At 38.0% G+C, this 22,230-nt stretch overlaps 2 protein-coding genes across 2 annotated transcripts in view; one reads left to right on the top strand and one right to left on the bottom strand.

The window, feature by feature from the left end:
- Nucleotides 1-8,208, top strand: part of dap (death-associated protein) — a 14,755-nt gene extending 6,547 nt beyond the window's left edge. Inside the window, exons 3-4 of the mRNA XM_065258243.1 lie at nt 5,848-5,890; nt 7,654-8,208. Of these exons, the coding sequence (XP_065114315.1) occupies nt 5,848-5,890; nt 7,654-7,773 (163 nt within the window). The 3' untranslated portion in view covers nt 7,774-8,208. The remainder of the gene's footprint in view (nt 1-5,847; nt 5,891-7,653) is intronic.
- Nucleotides 8,070-22,230, bottom strand: ankrd33ba (ankyrin repeat domain 33ba). Its single transcript, XM_065258242.2, has 4 exons — nt 21,304-22,230; nt 14,478-14,607; nt 13,195-13,335; nt 8,070-12,872 (listed from the first exon to the last, which is right to left on the bottom strand). Exons 1-4 carry the CDS (start codon nt 21,727-21,729, stop codon nt 12,022-12,024), a joined length of 1,548 nt encoding a protein of 515 aa, XP_065114314.1. The 5' UTR covers nt 21,730-22,230; the 3' UTR covers nt 8,070-12,021.

Here is a 22,230-nt window from a genome sequence, read left to right as displayed (position 1 = left end):
TATAAATGTAAATCAAACAGTAGGGCATAAGAGGATCGTGATAACCGGCCAAACACCGAGCCCTTGCTCTTTACTCTCTCACCAATCTCTGCTTAGTTTCTCTGATATTATTATTTAGGATTCCAATCGTTTGGGCCTGGGGTCACAGTTTAACCTTGAGGCTTTGCCGTAAGTCAAAGAAAATATATGCAAATTTGTCAAGTATTGCTCACTTTGTGACATTTGATGGATTTTTGTTGTTTTATTACTATAATTAGTTCATCTCAGAGTATTAGGGCATCTCACTGTGGTTTTGATCTAGTAAGCGGTTTCCATGTGAGAGTGGATGTATGTGTGTAATAGCCAGATTCAGGTCATTAGCTAAACCCTGAAGCAGAAGTTGTGTTTGTAGGCACTTATAGCCTGACTAGTGACTTTTCACACGCCGCAGTCAATTTGTTTGCCTCTTCACAGTAACTTCATCCGCTATGCTGGGAAAACTACAATTCAACCACCATCTGTGAAATTATGCAATGGTAAAAATTGTGATGAGATGTTGACTTTAATGGAGAAAAGGAAAATGAAAATAGACAGTTTGTTGACAATTATTTCCATGCTACTTTCCCTCCCTATGTTGTTTGGCGAAGTGTGCTGAAGCTATTGGTATAATGGGCTCTGGGTGTGTTTTTGACTTAATCTACTTAAGTTTGCATCACTGGTGTTTCGGATCAGTTTGATTTTACTATTTGTGATGTGATCTAGTTGTACCCCGAATGTGACTTTTCAAAAGTTTCATCACACATGGACTGCGTGATATTGAGAGGAAACTATTATTGCGATATTTTTTTCGTATTCTTCTATTTTATATGGAGATATGAAATGCTGGATGCTTATGATGTATTGTCCAGATTATATATTTATGCAGTTATATATTGTGCAAACCCAGTTTCTATAAAATTAGCTCAATGTTGAAAACTTCAATTGTGCATTGTTAGATCTTAAAATGTGATCTTTATCGAAGTCAACTGTAAACAATAAGCTTATTTATTTGTTTAGCGATTTACCTTACATTTTTTGTCACAGTAAATCTGTAAAAATGCTAAACGCAAAGAAAGATTTTTTTGAGCAAACAGTTTTTGAGCATCACTGACTTGATAAGTTTTGGGAGAATTAAAGTTACAATCTCTAAATATTAAAAATTTTGACATGACCTAATTCAGTATTATAAATATATCAAGGTTATATTTTTAAATGTTCTTTACGTTATATAGAATCATTTGGCCATGGTTGCAAAGGGCATGGTTTGATTTCTATTGTATTGTGTTTGGATCCAAGTCCTTTTTGGGTGGTTTTCCCGGACAAGGATTAGCATAAACCAGGACTAGGCCTTAGTTTAATTAGGAAATATAACTAGTTTTAACAAACATGTCTTACTAAAAACATTACTTGTGTGCATTTTGAGGCAAAACAAAGGGCACTGATGTATTTTAAGATATGTCGGTACAAGTTGTTTTCAGTTTGGACAGCTCTCACATTTATTTTAGTCTAGGATTAGTCTAATCCCTGTCCGGTAAACCGGCCATTTGTGTATTAGATGATGATGTTAAGCATGGGTCTTCAGGCTTACCACAAATTTGCTTTGTATACACTGCTCATTCCCACAGGTCCAGAAGAGAGATTAGGACCGTTTCCTTCCCAGTTTAGCTTATTGATAAACAATAGTTATGTGACGAGGTTTCCATGACAACAGGAAGTTGTGAGCATCTGTGCCGCCTTAATTGCTACAATCGTCTTGCGAGAGGTAACATAGCATCTGACTCTCTGACTGCGAAGCATTGCTATATCTCTCTGTTTATGTGCCTTTCTTTCACACTGAGCATATTTTTGTATTTTCTATATTTTTAGCCGATGGTCACATGTATATTCTGATAGGGTTGCAGAAAGCAAGAACAATATCAGAGTTGTTGTAGCTCAGTCGGTATAGCATTGTGTTCAATGGTCTTAGGTTTGATTCCCAATGACACACATACTGATCAAATGTATAGCTGCAAGTCGCTTTCGATAAAAGCATCTGCCAAATACATAAATGTAACCCAAGCAATATAATCTTAGCAAGGGTCTCATACACTCCTACTTGAAAACCACAAAAGCAAGCTGTCTGTTATAATGCTGTATTTTAAAGACATTTTTGTTAACTTTTGTGCATCAGCTTAATTTAAAGGGGACGTATAATGAAAATCTGACATTTTCCATGTTTAGATGCTATAATTGGGTCCCCAATGCTTCTATCAATCTAGATAATGTGAAAAAGATCAACCCAGTAACTTAGTTATGGAAAACCATTCTCTGCAAGCATGTGAAAAAATACGTCATTGAAATCTGAATGAATGTGATGTCATAAGGGGATAATACCGCCCCTTAATCTGCACTATCCAACCAAGGTACTTGCATTTAGTGCAGAGATCAGCTCATGGAAGGACACACCCAAAAACGGCACATTTTTGCGCACACCTACAAAGTTGCAATTTTAACATGCTATAATAAATGATCTATCTGGTATTTTAAACTAAAACTTCACATACATACTCTAGGGAAGATTTTATTTAAATTTTTTAAAAAGTTGTGAAATGTCCCCTTTAATGTAAAATCTGGGTACTTCTTAGGCAAAGCCACTTAAAAACCTATTGTTTACTATCTAGTCATGCTTGTATTGAATAAACATATAAGTTGTATTTATTCTCTACAAGAAAACAGCTCTTTTTAACCATTAGGTTTGGCCCTCCTTGTCCAATATTACCAGGAGGATTGCTGCTTACTGGAGTGTAACATATATTTGTTCATGATGAAAAAATAAAATCTTCCCTTGAGTTATTGTCCCTGATTTTAACCTTGACATAAACTCTATTTCAGTGTTTTTTTTCCACAAAAGATTTTACCTAAATTAAGAAGACGTGGCCTAACAATACTGTATCACTGGCCTCTTTATTTTAATGCAAGCACACTGCTGCCACCCTCAGGTTTGTAAGGGCATAGCCTAAATAGGAATGTAGATGAAGTGTGTTTAAATTAAACCTTTTATTTATCAATCTTAATTTGTGAGCAAATTCGTAGCTTTTGGAATGAGTTAATAATTAAATAATCATGTCAATACTTATACATAGCTACAAAGAGACTTTGACACATGACCTTCATATAAAAGAATAAGATAACTTTTATCTTCTTAACATCTTCTGTTCAGTGTTTAGCAAAGGCCTAATGGTTTAAAAAAACTTATTTTGTTCGTTTTTTATTAATTCACAAGTCTGTGATTTTTAATAATCTGGATTTTGATGTCAAAAGCAGCCTTGCTGTCCACTGTTTAATCTGAGATTATATAGATTTTTCTTTTGAAATATAGACAGGTTCTGTAGCACTGTTATGCCTCCATGCGAGATTATCCCTCTATCCAGTCTCTCTCTCTCTCTCTCTCTCTCTCTCTCTCTCTCTCTCTCTCTCTCTCTCTCTCTCTCGCGCTCTCTCTCTCGCGCTCTCTCTCTCTCTCAAAGCTCTGGCGTTTTCATGCCCTCTTTCAGCAAGTTGAAAACTCTGACACCTTCTGGATTTGGCTCTCATTTACATTTATCCATTTGGCTGATGCTTTCATCCAAAGCGACTTACAGTGCATTCAGCCTATACATTTTATTAGTATGCCTGTTCCTGAAATCAAACCCATGAGCTTTGCATCGCTACCACAATGCTCTGAGCTACAACAATAGCCTACTTATTTCTGTATAGCCTTTAGTGTATTAAAACATATGTTGTTAACATATGCTAACAGTTTAATGGTCCGCTTTTATTGCTCCATTCCCTACATCTTGAAAAGCGGTGTGATCACCGCACTGTATTGTTATTATTTTAGCAGCGGCTACTGTTAAACAGCCACGCGTGGTCACTCAAACTCTTTAAAACTACATCTGTTTGTCACACGTTATTATTCTATTTTCTGCAGAGACAAGGACTATTTGTCTTGTCAAGGTCAATTATCACTGTTGACCTTCTCTTCTGGCTGGTGCTTTAAGGGAAATGCTCAGCTTTGGAAAATGAATGGGAGTAATTTCGGAAGCTGACGGCTTGTTCAGGCCCGAAGCCATGTTTCTGCTCCGTGCTCAGATGTTGATGGTAAATTCTAGGTCCCTCAGGAATTTTTATAGGCCATTTTGTACCTTGGTTGCTGCCGGGAGCACCTCATTTTACCTCGCAGACCCTTCATCTACTTCCTGCGTAGTTTTCACATGCACATGTACTTAGGCCTCAAGCAACAGTTACCGGGACTTGTAGTCTGAATTGCCTACCTAATACAAATTTCTTGACTTTTGCATCTACACATAAAAAAAGGTTTATCTATTGTAATTTGTCATCTAAATAGTAATAACTTTGAAGGCTATGGTAATAAATTGTAGTATTTTATACGTTATAGTGTTCCTATAGCTCAACTGGTAAAGCATTACGCAATTCCTAAATGTCTTTTTTTTAGCACATTTTTGGCATCATCTTAGATAAGACACTGTAATAATTTCCTCCATTTACTCTTACGAATAAATTGTTTTACATATCTTGTTCCTTCCCTTGCTTTGCAAAACATAAATGCTCTTAATCATCACTAAGATTGTATACATTATCAGGATGCATTTCGAGGTATAATTATCATTATAATCCTTCTGCATTAAGCCAATAAATCCGGATGACGTGCCAGTTTTCATCAGTGCTGGACTTAATTCACCGTGTTAGAATTCCGACCATGTATCCGATTAGCTCCGCATCCGGATGGGGAAGGCAATTCCTCTCAGCGTTGATGTGGAATAGAGGGCATCCGCTGACAGTCACATCAGACGTCTGATTGGGCTTCACTCAGACGTCCTGTGCTCGTAATGATGCCGACTGTTGACCTTCAGCTAATCACCGCAGACCTCACACACTTTGATTTCCCGCAGCTACACAAAGTGCTGTCAGATAAAAATCATACGATTTTATACTGTGGGACCTTTGACAGCTTGTACTGTAGTCTTTAGGCTACATATTAAAGGGATAGTTCACCTTAAAATGAAAATTCTGACATCGTTTACTCATCCACATGTTGTTTTAAACCTGTATGAATCTGATGAACACAGAAGAAGATATTTTGAGAAATGATGGTAAACACACAGCAGATAGTGACCATTGACTTCCATAGTAGGAAAAAAATATTTTGGAAGTATTGTGATAAATGATTGTAAGCACACAGTTGACGGTACCCATTAAATTCCATTATATATTTTTTATTCCTACTATAGAAGTCAATGGTCACATCATTTCTTCTTTTGTGTTCATCAGAAAAAATACATTCGTACAGGTTTAGAACAACATGAGGATGAGTAAATGATGACAAAATGTTGTATGTTATATGTTGGTTTCCATTTAACCTCATGAAATAGATTAGCATTTAGACAGATAAAAAAGATAATAAGTGCTGATCCAGACATACAATGTCTTTTCATTTTCATTTTTAGGTGAACTATTCCTTCAACACCCTGCAAACAAAATATATCTCTGGACAAATTTGGGCTTAACCTTAAATAAACACATTTCAAATGTCTCTTTGGATCAGACACAAGGCAGCACTGAGTTCATTTTGGCTGCAACCCTCCGAAGGTTTCTTTCCTCAGAAATATGAGTGGTTTTATTCATTGGCAGAATAGAGAAGTGTTTGTGTTCTCCTGTACACATTCCCTATGGAAACATTAATGATCCTTAAAAAAAAAATACGACTGGCATCTATTTAACAGTGTTTTGTTTGTTTTGAAAATGTTATGTTATGTTTTTGACTGCATGTTTTCTTGTTTCCACTACTAGCCCACCAAAGATGCCTGTTGTGGTCTCAGGAGTTGTCACTAAGGTAGGTTCATGATGTCATAACCGAAGGCCTTGTGTCATTTATGTTAAACTGTAAATATATTCATTCTTTTTTTGAGAAATAGGGATAATTATTAGTTTTTAATTAGTTTTATTAAACCGGTACAGCATTGCGTATGCGTAAGCAGTGCAAAGGTCATGGTCTTAAATCCCAATGAACACACATATGATAAAAAATCTTGATCAGACTGAATGCACTGTAAGCATCTGCAAATCATGGATGCATAATGTAAATAAGAGAATATTTAAATGGACTTATTTCCAAAAAAATTCTCACTTGAAAAGAACATAGGTCTAATTTTTTCGTGGACTTTTTCTCTAAAAAAAGTGTCAGAAGCAGCGTGCTTCCGTTTCACACATCTAACACTTGAGCTTGGATAGACCGGTCTCTAGCAGATGTCCTATTAACCTTTCTACAGACTTCATCCACCTTGAGGCTGTCTAATGCAATCAAAAGCAGTGCCAAATTCATCTCAAACCTTCCCAAATCAACTAAGCTGACTGTTCTGGACCGACGGACGGTTTGCACAGTTAAATGCTGTATGTTTGTCTCTCATTACTTATTGAGATTACAGCAATACTCTGATGTGCCCGAGACTTTGTATTGGGTTGTGAAGGGTTTAACAGCTTGTCACACAGAGCCGCTCTGCCCCTTTCCAGCCTGGGCTGACCTTAATCTGCTCTGCCGCTGTGGGATTGGTCAAGTCTCAGGATTTTAATATGCTGTTTTGATAGAGACTGTGACATAACACATCAATCTGTGCATGCTTACGGTTGAGCATATACAATGTTGTATGAGTCAGAGAGTGTGTGATTATGCATGCCATAGCATATATAAAGTGACCCTGTTTGATGTTGAGATCACATGCAATCCTTGTTTTCTTTGTGTGGTAGTGGTACATGTGCCCTATACATACTTTACCTCTGTGAGTAGCCAGGTTTTAAATAGAAGAACCAAGAGTTTGGCTTGGCTCATTATAGTTTTCTGGGTTGTCTACCCTGTAATCTCCTTCAAAAGCTGTACTTATCTGCTCTTTCATATGTGACATGATTAAAGGGATATTGGTAAATAACACGTGTTGCTTCTGCTTTCTTGGAATGGCGGATTTGTGTCCTTACTGGCTGCGTATCAGCGTATCATGATTCATGTAGTTGCACTCTAAGATTTGATAAAAAAAAATCCCCTTTATATGTTGGAACGACATAATGACAATTCTTAATTTGTCACTGAATTATTTCTTTAAAGGGGACATACCATTAAAATCGGACTTTTTCCATGTTTAAGTGCTATAATTGGGTCCCCAGTGTTTTTATCAACCTAGAAAATGTGAATAAGATCAACCCAGTAACTTAGTTTTGGTAAACCATTCTCTGCAAGCATGTGTAGAAAATAGCTCACATTGTGATGTCAGAAGGGGATAATACCGCCCCTTTATCTGCACTATCCAACCACGGCACTGCTATTTAGTGCATGGATCAGCTCATTTGCATTTTAAATGCCAAATTGTTGCTCACACCTATAAAGTGGCAATTTTAACATGCTATAATAAATGATCTATATGATATTTTGAGCTTAAACTTTACATGTGTCCTCTGGAGATACCAAAGATTTATCTTAAAAAAAGTCTTGTGAAATATTCCCTTTAATAGTCACTTATAGCAATTGTCAAACATTATATGGCACAAATCAAATACTATCATACAGTATGCGCAAACTGTAATACGCTATCGTTTTTTTTCTTTTAGGGTGATAAAGACTTCACCCCTGCTGCTGCTCAGGTGGCCCATCAAAAACCTGTTCCTGCAGTACAGAAGCTGCCTTCAGCCCATCATATCAACCAGCACATCCATCAGCCCCGCAAGTGAGCCATCACCCTGCCCCGGATCACCCCTGGCACACCGCATGGGAACAGGACCACACCACCCGAAACACCTGCTCAGGTTGCCAGGGATCTTATGCCATCAAGCATTAAACACCCCCTACCCCATGAATCTGTGCCTGGAAATGTTTTTTTCACCAGTATCATATCAAACCGTCATTTTTGCTATTTCAATTCATTGCAACACTAATTCGAAAGGCTCTGTTTGCAAATCACTAATCAAAAACGTGTTAATTCTAAGGGTCCAAGAGAATCATGGAGCTGTTTTTTATTTTAATTAAATTTTGTTTTACATAAATAGTTCCTGAGAGATGTAAATTGTATAAATCTTTTTTTTTGCTTTCTGAAGTTGGTGAATGTTGTATATTAGGCATTAGGTACTAGGTGTGGCTATCTGAATAAAGAGTTAATATAAAACCAACGCACGCTTTTTTTGTTCTGATTAATATACTCTAATAAAAATAATGTTTGCCTAGCATGTAACAAGAATGTTGGAATTTCAAAGCAAAATATGGACAGCTGAGCAAACTCTATTGACAAAAATGTTAGATTTACAGTCAAAGTCTATTGGGCAAGTTGTTCCCAGAGTGTTTAAAGCAGATAAAGTGGATTTGTATTTTATTAAAGTGTTTATATTAAATCTTTCAAGAAAAATGTCTTATTTTTCTAATGTTAGCATGTATATGCCTGTACTTTGAAACTGTATTTTAACATTCATCATGGTGCACTACTTTGACTTCCATTTATTCAGTGACTGAGTACTTCACGCCCCATGTGTCTTTAAGCCACCAAGCTTAATTTTTCTACTGACCCCTCTATTCAGTCCCTACACTTTGTGTTTAACTTAAGTTGATGATGAACCCAGCTGTCACAGGTCTCAGGTCTGTCCTACAGTACATTTAAATGCCCAAGGTGGCAAGTCTACTGCAGTTCCAATAACACAGCAGCTGGCCAAACCTGCTGTTCACTTTTAGAAAAAATGAACCGCATAAGTTTTAGTAGATGACATCTTGAAATGTATTTTGGGGGCGGCACTGTTGCCTCAGCAAGAATGTCCCAAGTTCGAGCACTGTCCCAGGTGGCCTTTCTGTGTGGTGTTTGCATGTTCTCCCGGTGTCAGCGTGGGTTTACTCCAGGTTTACTCCAAAAACATGTTCTCAATATCATAGCTATAGATGCTGGAATGGTGTGAAGAATAAATAAAAGAAATAAATAAATTTTGGGTCAATGCTTTTCCACACTATTGTATGTATCTGGACTGTATTTTAAGTTCTTAAGTGTATTTGTTTTTGATAGGCTGTCAACTCTGTCACAATTAATTCCCAAATCACTGCTGCTGTTCTCCAGTAGAGGGCGCATCATTGACCTTAAAATAGCTTTGTGTTGTTCTGTAAGAAACGCTGACCATGCAAGATCTGTAAGTCCTGTCAGCGTCTGTAACACCAGTGACCTCAATATTACTGAGAGCTTTACAAAGGGCCATCCTTAACCTTTACATGTGCAATTACTTCATAAGACATACAATACTCAATAAATACATTCGTATAAAGCAGTTTTTATTACAATTTGTTACATATTTATTATTTAGTTTGGTCATCAGTTTGGGTTGTATGCTACAAATTGTTAACCGAGTGAGATGCTGTTTTGTGAGAAGCGGGCAACCTGACATTTGACCAGAACTGGTCTATTAGTGTTGACAAGGAGGCACAGCGGTGCTTATAAGAAGATTACTTAAAGGTATTTTAATTACTCTTCTTCCTGAATTAGTAGTTTTGTTTTTATACCTGAGATTTGCTGATATGTTTAAATACAGACTTTGTATTGTTGTCTTAAGCTGTGCAAAACTGATCAGACCATTCTGGAGCAGTGCTGGAAGATCATTCAAGGTGCATTCACATGTTAAAGGGCACCTATTATGGCCTTTTTACAAGATGTAATATAAGTCTCAGGTTTGCCCAGAATATTTCTGTGAGGTTTCGTTTCAAAATACCCCACAGATCATTTGTAATAGCACGTCCAAAATGCCCCTATTTGGGTGGGAGCAAAAGTGTGCTGTTTTAATGTCTGTACCTTTAAATGCAAATGAGCTACAGCTCCCCACTTCCTTACAAACAAACAGTGGCTGTTTCTCAATATGCGTTCTTCAGCGATCTTGCGTCCTTGTGTTCTCGCATTAACAGTCGAAGTTTAATTCCAATTCTCAAGAACGCAAGTACAGATGACGCATGAAAATACCCCGATGTGTTCTTGATATCGAGGATTCATCGAGTGCAGACTTGTGCGCTGAAATCGCTTTACGTCCCAGAAGTCATTGCGGCAAAACAATGGCAGGGGTCAGGTGACCAACAGGAAGATCGCACTCATTTTAATTCTCACAACTTCTGAGTTTGTTCTTACAAGGTCGCCTGGCGAGACCGATCTCCACGAGAACGCAAGACCGTTCTTTGCGTTCTTAGAATTGAGAAACAGCCTGTGAGCTCTTTTAGTTAAAATAGATCTGATTAATACAGTCTGAGACAATAGTATCTAGTGGACAGAGTGCAACTCGCTGAGGGTGGAAACTATGGTAATGCAGGACTGTTAATGGGCGGGGCTTTATCAATGTGACATCACATTGATAAGAGAATCAAAACGGCATGTCTATGAGACTGCTTTGGTTTAATGGGGATTAAAAAACAAGGAGCGGGTGGATTTTTTTACACACTGCCAACACACATTACCTCCGAACACCTTGTAAAAGTGGATTTTGCATAATAGGTGCCTTTTAAGCAATTTGCCGTAACAAAGTTGCAATGCCACACTGTTGTTAGTAATAGTGATGAGTAGTGATAACCAATGAGAGTGTGGAGTTGTCATTAGGGTGGTCCTTTATTTAAAGAATTTATTTGAAAATATGCTCATTTTCCAGCTCCGCTAGGTGAAACATTTTTACTGTTTTGGTCAGCAATGACATTACGCAGCACCTGAAAATAGCCCCCTGCTATTGACATCGGCAATGTCACTGATTATTACCCCGGAATTAAAGTATAGTTCCTAGCCATATCGGCTTAAAAAATCGCAACTTTTAATTTTCCATTGGGCTTAGTACACAATGTAACTACAGAAGAGTCAAGTTTAAATAGGAAAAATATTGAAACTCTTTGGTTATTTTTTTGCACCATGCTAATGGTCTAATCAGATTCAATGGACTATGCTAAGCTATGGTAAAAGTGGTAGCGCCAGACCCGGAGATCAGCTGAATGGATTCCAAAACGGTAAAAATCAAATGTTTAACTCTAGGGGAGCTGGGAAATTAGCATATTGTCCCTTTAAAAGGTACACTTTTGTACCTAAAAGGTGCATGCTGGTACCTCAAAAGTACATATTGGTACCTTAGACGTAAATATCTGTACGAAAATGCTACATATTTGAACCTTTTTAAAAGGTATTGTCCCAGTGACAACTTTTGTAAAAAAAAATTCTTAGAGTGTGGATACAATGGTCAAGTAGGAATGACGACTGGAAACAAACAGCAGAGGTACATGGCAATCAGTCATTTAATGGTTAATTTACTGGTCCCTTTAGAGTTTACTTAAAGTTATGGACTTTACTAATATATATCAGTTTTTAAGGAGGCTGAATTAGTATTATTTGTTCTCCTATTAGGCCTTGAAATGACTACCTCTGGAACATGTGCAAATATTTGTATATACAAGTTTTGCTTTTCCCAAAACATCCAACCAATGTTTGTAAAAAGTTTTAAAAAATGAAGTTTCAAGAGGTACATTTGTTTGTTCAATACATTCATGATGCTACTGTTTCAATATCCCTCCATAGGTTGTAGTAAAGAGTTGTTGGAATATTCATCCATTATTTAAAAGAATGTAAACACAGTGTTGTATTAAAGTAGTGTGCCTGTTTTAGCTGACCTGGGACTTTGTGGTTGGCTTGCTTGTTGAAACTGGTCCCTTACACTCTTGCTACACGATGCCATAGAAGAACCATTTTTGCCTGTATGGTCCCATAAAGAAAAACTTTTCTGTTTCACACAGACCGTAGTGAGAAAAAAATGATGACTAAATGGTTATTTTATGGCATCGCTGTAAACAACCATTAGTATCATCTTTTGAGCACGAAACATTCAGCATTACAAAAAGACAATCTTTAAAAAAAACAATAAATATAAAAATATATTAGTATACATGACCAAAATTGCATTTCAAGTATGATAAGCAGTGTCTGCACACACTAAGGGTCACAGTGATTTCCTTTTGCCAGTAGATAGCTGTCGCCTTGTTGCAGCTTCCAGTCGTTTCCTCTCCGCTTCCTCTGCTTTCTTCCGCTCTTCTTTTAATTCCTTATATCTCCACTTAGGGATCTCAAGGAACTGTCCGTTTATACTGCTGCTCTTCCGTCGCACTTTCTCCGGCACGTAGGTTGGCGTAGGTGCCTTGGTAATTCTAACCTTGGGGACCATCACACCTGGTCTCACGCTGCTTCTTCTGAGGAGGTGTAGGGGGAGCAGACTCCCTCTTCGGAGGGAATCGGAAGATGCGGATGTTTCCGTAAGGGCCTGGGGCTGCAAACTAGCACGGCGATCTTTGAGTTTGGGTACCAGCATGACCCGTGAGTTCTGGAAAAGACGTTTGTAGTTCTCCAGGCGCTCTGGCCCCTGTACTTTAAGCTGCTCGGCTCGTTGCTTTTTCAGGATCTCCTGAACGGCGTAGCGGCGTTTACCCACACAAGGCGGGCTGCTGGGACACACGGTTCGAGATGCGATGGCGATGAACGGACTTCCCAGCGCTGTCGTCATGCGCACCATGTGATCCAGAACCCCGTCTTCTGAAGCTTCGGTGACGTTACTGATGTCAAAGAAGTTATGGAGTGTCTCTGATATCTTCTGAATGCAGCCTTTGGGGGCCTGAGCTTTGGCCACCAGCGCAGGAAGAAGCGGCCACTCGGGTCGATAAGCGTCAGAGAACTGCTCGGGACACGGTTGTTGCATCAGCCGGCCTATAACAAAGGCTGTCTCGTATCGGCTTGTGAAGATGGCCCATTCGCGTGCGGTGAACTTCCTTCCGCTGTCTCTGGCCTCCACATCAGCTCCTAATGAAGAAAACAAATGTGCCGCTGTGACTGCAGTTAAAGCTCATTCTTCTGCAGAAATCATTTTTATCTTATAGCTTATAACCTAACCCAGATAGCAATAGAGGTTTTAGAACACATTCAATGGGATACTTCTTTTATGATTGTGTATTTAATCTTTGTTTTGATCTTTAGAGCTTCTGGTCCCTGTTAACACTTTCTGAGCTACAGAAAGATTTGGGTTTCAAGATAACGGCAAACAAGCTACTATAGTGTGCTTATATCTGACTGTACATATCTTCTGTCATATCTTAACCGTTATAGCATTGTTAGATTTGAGTACCTGCCAACATCAGGGCTCTGACACATTCCACCCGACCCTGCATAGCAGCTTTCATCAGAGCGGTGAACCCATGGCAGTTCCTTTTCTCAATATCAAGCCCGGGAAAGTAGTTGAGTAGGTAGTTACAGATTGTGATGTAACCTGCAATTCAGCAATGCAGCTGTTAAACATCAACCTTTCTAAAAAGATCTGTAGTTCATTATTAGTTACAATAAGAAGAAGCAGGTTTTCAAATGTATTCCCAGTCTTTTCCATTTACTTTGAATGTTAAGACACTGTTGTTAGATTTTGAGTCAATAGATTTATTCACTTAAAATTTAATTTACTGCTATTACACTCACCTAAAGGATTATTAGGAACACCTGTTCAATTTCTCATTAATGCAATTATCTAATCAACCAATCACATGGCAGTTGCTTCAATGCATTTAGGGGTGTGGTCCTGGTCAAGACGATCTCCTGAACTCCAAACTGAATGTCCGAATGGGAAAGAAAGGTGATTTAAGCACCTTCCCTTTATGACCACCATGTACCCATCCTCTGATGGCTACTTTCAGTAGGATAATGCACCATGTCACAAAGCTTGAATCATTTCAAATTGGTTTCTTGAACATGACAATGTGTTCACTGTACTAAAATGGCACCCACAGTCATCAGATCTCAACCCAGTAGAGCATCTTTGGGATATGGTGGAACGGAAGCTTCATGCCCTGGATGTGCATCCCACAAATCTCCATCAACTGCAAGATGCTATGCTATCGATATGGGCCAACATTTCTAAAGAATGCTTTCAGCACCTTGTTGAATCTATGTCACGTAGAATTAAGGTAGTTCTGAAGGCGAAAGGGGGTCAAACACAGTATTAGTATGGTGTTCCTAATAATCCTTTTGATGAGTGCATATAACTAATAGTGCATCAATAATAGCCAGTAAGAATTATTGTTAATAGTATTATTGTATATACTTTAAATCCGCTTTATTCAGCCTCAGGCCATTTAGAAACACCGCTTTGTTGGGAAAATCCATTACAATAAAAAAATGATAACATGTCAGACACACTTTTTTTCACGTTTTGCATTTGAGCTCCTCATATGTATGCATTTGGTATCAATATGTACTTCTGAGGTACAAAATTTAAGGTGTACCTTTTCAAAGGGTAGTGCCCTAGTGACAGCTTAAGGACCTTATTGTTTTGACGGTGTACTTGTTTGTATTCTGAAGGATTAGATTGGACTAAGGCTGTTTGTCCTTATTGTAATAGGGCAAGGAATCAGTGGTGCTTACCTGCCTGAGCAGCGATGATCAGGGCTGTATTGCCTTCGTTGTCCTGCCAGTTCACATCCACGTAAGGACACTGGGAAAGAGCGATCACTACGTCCACATAGCCTTGGTAACACGCCACTATTAGTCCAGTCTGTAGAGTCAACAAGTACACACAAGGTTACTGTCTAAGATTTTCCACTGGCCATGAAGAATTTAGTGTGGATGTGTAAGTTGGTACTGTGAGGAAAACAGACTACACTGATACTGGAAATAGCTTCTTTGTTAATCTTTGGTCTGGATGTCAATGACATTTCTGAAATAGATTTCGGCAATAGGCCTATGGTAATGTTTTTGCCATCAAAAAGCAGGGTGAGAAAAACTGTGAAATTAAGAAATAAAAATGTAAAGGAATTTGAGGCTGTTGAACGTTTGCCTTCAAATTATTATTTTAAATGCAATATTAATGTGTCTTTAATAAATTGTTTTTTCTGTGTTACCTTGAACTACAAAGGAAATTAAAATTGTATCATAACAAAGAAATTTCAAATAATGTCATTTTTGCATTAAAAATGACATAACTGAACAAATGACACTTTAATGAAAGTTGTCATAAACGTGCATAAAATCTCCTTCATGTTCATAGCACATGTCATTATTATGTCAGTCTTATAAACACCCCAAGTAAAGTGTTAACCTTAATTTTTTACCTCAGCTCATTTATTCAGGTGACTCAGGTAAGAATAAACATTGTCACTTTATAAATTTACTAACACTTTAAACATATCAATGTATGAATCAATCTCAACGTTTAAAATCATTTGCAATAAGTGTTTTGTTACGCTAGCATAGACCAACAAACAGAAAGCAATAATGCATGTGTTGATATAAAATGCATTTCATTTGCTACCTAGGATTAGCGTATCGTCGTATTGCTTTATGTAACGGTATCTGTGTTACAGGTAAATAACACTAAGGGACGATTACCCGGACAGGGCTTAGTTCCAGACTAAAATGCATCTTTGAGCTGCCTTGATTTAAAAACATCTTGCACTGACATAATCTTAACATATATCAGTGCCATTGTTTTGTCTTAAATGCACACCTGTATTTTTTTGTAAGGTTAGGTATATGTTTGTCAAAACTTTTTTAAATGTCCTAATATAACCTAGTACTGGATTAATCTTTGATCCTTGAAACCAATGAAAATCAATGAGACAAATTGCAAAGTTCAATATGGAAGCAAACAAAGCATTTGCATCTGCGTCTGCCACAAATAGTACATGCAAATTGTGAATGCTGTCTTGCTGTATATGCAAATTGTGAATACTGTAACCTGTTAAATATAGGAGATATAAATAAATACACATCTTACCGATGTGTTTAGGTCTGAAGTTGCTTAAGTGCTTAACTGGGTGTACGAAATAGATATTGTGGCCCTATAATCTGACCCTGTACCTAAATAGCTGCAGAATTGCAATAAAGTGATTGCTCAGTGGGATCACACAATGAAACAGTGAGACTGATTTTGCTACTGTTTTCCCATGTCGAGGCCTCTCATGCGTTTTTTGCTCTCTACAGCCCTGTATAAGTGTGAACAGTAGTGGTATGGAACAGCAGTGCCCTTTCATCGCTTTGACACACTGCTGGATGTAGATCACTAAAAATAAACCTTCGACATAATACTTGATTCACACGGTTATGACAATAAATCAGAGACACTTTCAGTTGCTGCATGTTTAAAAGTAAAGCATACATTTTTTTGACACAATTTCTACAATCTCAGCAAATGACTAAATGTAAGTGTGAAACTATACCAATGTAGACTTTCAGAGAAAAGGTACATTAAGATACAAACGTTGTCAGTATAATGGTGGTGTACAAATTGGTACCTCTTAGGTACATGATTGTACCTCAGAGGTGCATATTGGTACCATAAGGGTACATGTCTGTACCTAAATGCCACATATTGGGACATTTTAAAAAGATACCGTCCCAGTGACCAAAAGGTACAACTTTTGTACCTTATAAGATTCTCAGGTTTAATCTAAATTAACTGTGTTCAAAATATATGACTAAATGAGTCTTGCTACATAGGTTAAGTCCTTTTAGGGGTCAAGCCAAGTATTGTAATTGATAAAGATTTATTGTTTTGCTTTTTGTGTTGTCATGCAAAGTGTTATGCATTGGGTATTTTGTCATCTTAAGTTTAGTTAACACTGAAATTTAATTAGGGACTGAACCTTCTTCTCTTATTTGGCACCTATGTCACATATACTCATCCTGGTTTTAGTCTAAACAAAGATGTGTTGTAGTAATCTGTGACCTGGTTTGTTCCTTAAATAGAAAGGATTAGCCTTGTGGGTCATTACTTAAAAGAAGAGTGACAGGATTTGTTCTCAATTTCAGCTTTAAAGAGAAGATACAGCCTTCAAGATACTTCTAATAAAAGAATAAGCTTACCTTGCATTTTTTATTCGGTAGAATGAAATATAATGTATAATCTTAATTACTGTGCATAATTACATCCATCCAACTATCTAGCCATCTATCAAACCTACACTCTAAAAAATGCTGAGTTATTTTTAACCCAGCATTTAAACACTTTTTTGGTTAATTCCAACAGAGCTGCTGGGCTCATCATCCCTTTCTGACCAAACGCTGGGAAAACTATAACGTATATTATTTTAGAGTGTACCTAGCCATCTATCTAGCCTACCTAGCCCTATATATCTCTATAGCCCTATATATCTCGCCAACCTAGCCATCGGTCTTAACCCGATCAATCTATTCTAGTCTACCTATACATCTATCTAGCCTATCTAGCCATCTGTCTACCCTATCTATCTAGCCTACCTATACATCTATCTAGTCTACCTATCTAGCCTACCTAGCCATCTGTCTACCCTATTTATCTAGCCTATATATCCAGCATATCCATTTAGCCTACCCATATCTAGCCTACCTATCGATCGAGCCTAGCCTACATAACTATCTAGCCTACCTAGCCATTTAGTCTATCTTTTTAGCCTACCTGGCCTTCTACTGTATCTACCCTACCTTTCCATCTATCTAGCCTACCTATCCATCTATCTAGCCTACCTAACCATCTATCTACCTAACCTAGCCATCTATCTACCTAACCTAGATATTTATCTACCATACCTAGCTATCTGTATACCCTACCTAGCTATCTGTCTACCCTATCTATCTAACCTATCTGTACAGCCTATCCATCTAGCCTACCCATATCTAGCCTACATATTCATCTAGCCTACCTAGCCATCTATCTACCTAACCAAGCATCTATCTACCTAACCTAGCTATTTATCTACCATACCTAGCTATCTGTATACCCTACCTAGCTATCTGTCTACCCTATCTATCTAGCCTACTTATCCATCTATCTAGCCAACCTAGCCATCTATCTACCCTACCTTGTCATCTAATCTATATATCTAGCCTACTTAGCCATCTACTGTATCTACCCTACCTGGCCATCTATCTACCCTACATAGCAAACTGTCTACCCTATCTATCTAGCCTACCTATCCATCTATCTAGCCTACCTAGCCATCTATCAACCCTACCTAGCCATCTGTCCACCCTACCTAGCCATCTGTCAACCCTATCTATCTAGCCTATTTATCCAGCCTATCTATCCAGCCTATCCATCTTACCTACCCATATCTAGCCTACCTATTCGTCTAGCCCAGGGGTTTTCAAACCTGTCCTGGAGGACCACTAGTACTGCACATTTTGCATGTTTCCCTTTTGTGACACACCTTATTCAGTTACCTTACACACCCAGTTCAGGTCTTGCAGTCTCTACTAATGAGCTGAAGATTGAAACCAGGTGTGTCTAATGAGGGAGACATGCAAATTGTGCAGTACTAGTGGTCCTCCAGAACAGGTTTGAAAATCCCTGATGTAGCCTACCTATCGATCTAGCCTACATAGCCATCTAGTCTGGCCAAAGTTTGAATGGTCTTTTAGATTAGTATGTTAGTTGCCCAAAACATTTTTGGGATGAAGAGCAGACAGGGTTTGTATATACAGTATATATTACAGTCTGGTTGGACTAAACCTTTTGAAGCATAAACTGACCTACAAAAATGAGCAGGGACAAGATGGCCTGGATTTAATATCATGTCAATCTGGCTGTGAATTATTTGAGTGCCTGAAAACAGGTCAGTGGGTAACGTCCTTCCACAGATGTCCCGTTGATGACTTGATATTACATCAACGCTAAGTACAAACCGATCTTGGCGTGAAAGCTCTACCAGCACAGCAATATATGAATGAAAGGCCGTGTATTTGCCAGAGGGCTGTCAGTTAAGCTGCCTACATTTATTTCCCTGCTAGGCAGTCCTATCTAACGCTGCAGCTTATGGGTATTACAGTTTAGTGATAACAGATTTTTTTCTCCCATCACAAATTATCCAGTCACAAGTTTGTATATAAGTAGAATGTATTCCTATATTCACATCAGTTGCATGATAAACAGGATGTTAGAGGTCAAGTGCGTGTATGTAATGGATAATGCAGATGGCCTCTCATGGTTTTTTTTCACATATCCTGTAATGATATTACCAGTTCATTCAAAAGTCAGAGGCCCTCCAACATCGAATTCATATAATGGAAAATTTCTTCCGATGAGCCAATAAACACACATTTATGGCAATATGTAACACAACTTAATTCGCCAGAGTAACATCCAACTAAGCATTTACAAGTTTTGCTATGTCATTCGGGACAAGAAGGGGTGTAAAGCACACTGACTCATGTGCTAATGACTACATTTACAGCATTACACCATGCAGAGATGGTCTCAGATGTACACAGCACATGCTGGAACGATTAAGTGGGGAAATCCTGTGTCTGTTACCCTGGACTGTCTTATATAGAAGAGTGATGGGAGGTAAAGATAAGAGAGGAACGTGTGTGAATAGAAGTCAGACACCTCAAAGACATTCCACTGTTCAACGGCCCTGTCGGTTATCAACCATTACATGATCATCAGATTGAATTGGTTCTCATATCAAACTAAATTTTAGTCCTTCAGAGGCCTCAAGCGAAGGGAGGTGATGTCACTTGGAGTGAGACTAAATTTTGTAAAGAATACACGCAGGAGACTTGTTTTTGTGACAATCGCTGCGTTATTAAATCCAAAACGCCTACAAGCTGTTTGTGCATTACATGCATGCACTTCAACATCTGTTTCACATTTCACATCTGTACTGTGATTAACCCAGAACACATGCCTTAGAGGTCACCGAAACAAACCTGAAACACAACGCTTGGTGTTTATGTACAATTGATCATCTAAATGATTAGCTTAAGTTTACAAATGACAACAAAGACCAACTTTCAGCTGTTGTTGCTTTTGTTGGATCAGTATGTGAATGGCAGGCATTAATAAGGGTAGTGGGAGTAAAAGTTATTGTGATTGCTGCAATTACACTTCATGGGTAACAATGGAGTGCTTTTATAATATATTAAATGCCTGCTCATGATTTGCCAGATTCCATGCAAACAACTTTTAACTCTTCTACAATCAACTGTGATATGTGATCTCAAAATGCATGTTCACTTATTTAATAAAATTAGTATAGCTGATTATACTTACATAAGATGATGTAATGTAAAGATAAAATACTTTCCTCTATCACAACTTTCAGGGACAACTAAACTAAGTCACCAGTAGATAAACACTACCCTTTATGGATCTGTCAAAATGTTCCCCTTTTTGTTGCAGCAGTCTACAGTGCCAGGCAACACAACAATGCTGGTCATCCCAGACAGGGGACAGCTTTTCGAAAACATGCTTGGTGCAAAAATTACTCTATTTAAATTTAAAGATGTATAATATGTGCACTGTAATATTTCAGATCTTATAAAATTGTTTGAGATTACTTATTTCCAATTGAATTAGAATCTTAAAGAAGACATTTGACACTTTTTTAAGATGTAAAATAAATCTTTGGTGTCCCCAGATACTTATGTGAAGTTTTAGCTCAAAATACCATATAGATAATTTATTATAACATGTTAATATTGACACTTTGTGGGTGCGAGCAAAAATTTGTTTTTTGGGTGTGTCCTTTAAAATGTGTTTTTTGGGTGTGATCTCTGCACTAATGGCAGTGCCGTGGTTGGATAGTGCAGATTAAGGGGCGGTAGTATCCCCTTCTGACATCACAAGGGGAGCCAAATTTCAATTACCTATTTTTTCACATGAAAAAAGTTTACCAAAACTAAGTTACTGGGTTGGTCTTTTTCAGTTTACTAGGTTGATAGAAGCACTGGTGACCCAATTATAGCACTTAAACATAGAAAAGTCAGATTTTCATGATATGTCCCCTTTAAGGAAAGATATATGGAGGAGAGTGTCCCTTAATCTTGATATAGCCAATGGACTAGTTTATAGACCATGATTTGTTAAGTAATTTTGCTATGACATTAGGGGGCGGGGCATTCTTAATCTAAAAAGCATTTGATTTGATATTAATTTTGATTACAAATATCATAGTTAAACTATGGTGCTGTACTAGTGAGACAATACATTTGTAGATACTGAGCGTTTACTACAAATAGTTTCTGTACAGTAAGGGCCTATTTAAAACATTTTGAACTGTGTCAATCTTTATGAAAATTAACCATTAACCATGTTTTAATAAATATCACTGTTAAAATGTAATTAGGCTACTGCAGTAAGACAGGTAAATGTGTTACTGTGGTACAAATACCACAGTTAAATTATAGTAAACCACAGATAAATTTAGTAAGGAAATTCATATTTTTTCTCTCAAATTTGCACCATCATTGTCATTACTTTCTTTACACTTACTCTCTTGTTTTTGTCCGTCTCCTGAACCTCCTCTTCTGTAACTCCTTGTCTAATCTTAAATTTGACTGTAAGCGCATTGTTGCTGCAGCACGCCTGGAAAAGCGGCAGCGTCGGCGGACTCTCCGGTGACGGCGTTCGTTTAGAATCGGCAAAGTCCGGTGGATAAAACGAATCATCTGAGGCGATGCTCCTGGTGTCCGGCAGCTCCGAGAAATCCTCCAACTCTTCGAATTCATCCTCGTCGTATACATCCGACTCGTACGATCCGAGATACTCATCATCAACATCATTGCCTCGATCAGGTGGCTCCTCCACGATAGTCGGATAGATTTGAGCGGAGTTGCCGATACTTGCAGTGTATTTTGTCGGTTTAACTTTTCTTGGAGATGAGCCGCCACCATCCCTGCTGTCTGTTATCAAAACCATTTAACCCCTGTAAAATGAAATGCTCAAGTCATTCGGATAAAAGCCCCCCTCACCGTTGGCTGCATTTGGACATGTTGAAGTCATTCAAACCACATGAGCAAATCCTCTTCGTTTAAAAACAAAGTTTAACTCCCAAACTGTGTTTCAGATCTGTGAAGCGTCTGCGTCGTCATTGTGCATCAACTACATTATAACCTTCCCGTTTTAATAATAATTCTATAAACTGATTCTAAAAATGTACTTCTTCATAACTCCATTTGCGATTGCCATGTAGCACCCTTTAGAAACTCATGTGGAAAGTGAAATCTCCCAGCAATAATTGTTTGCAGTTGTTTGTAACTTAAAACAATCCCGACTGTCGCAACATCTTTCCTGGAAAACTTCTCGTCACGCTCCCAACAAACAGCATGGAGAGTTGAAGCGCTGGACAAACCCAAAAGATAAGAGGAATAGACGCGTGCGCTGCATAAATCTGCTTCCATAATCCGATTAGAGCGTCTC

Source organism: Paramisgurnus dabryanus, chromosome 22 (genome assembly GCF_030506205.2).
Source record: "Paramisgurnus dabryanus chromosome 22, PD_genome_1.1, whole genome shotgun sequence".
Classification (NCBI taxonomy): Eukaryota; Metazoa; Chordata; class Actinopteri; order Cypriniformes; family Cobitidae; genus Paramisgurnus; species Paramisgurnus dabryanus.
Note: the sequence above shows the minus strand (reverse complement) of the source record. Positions and strands in the feature narration are given on the sequence as shown.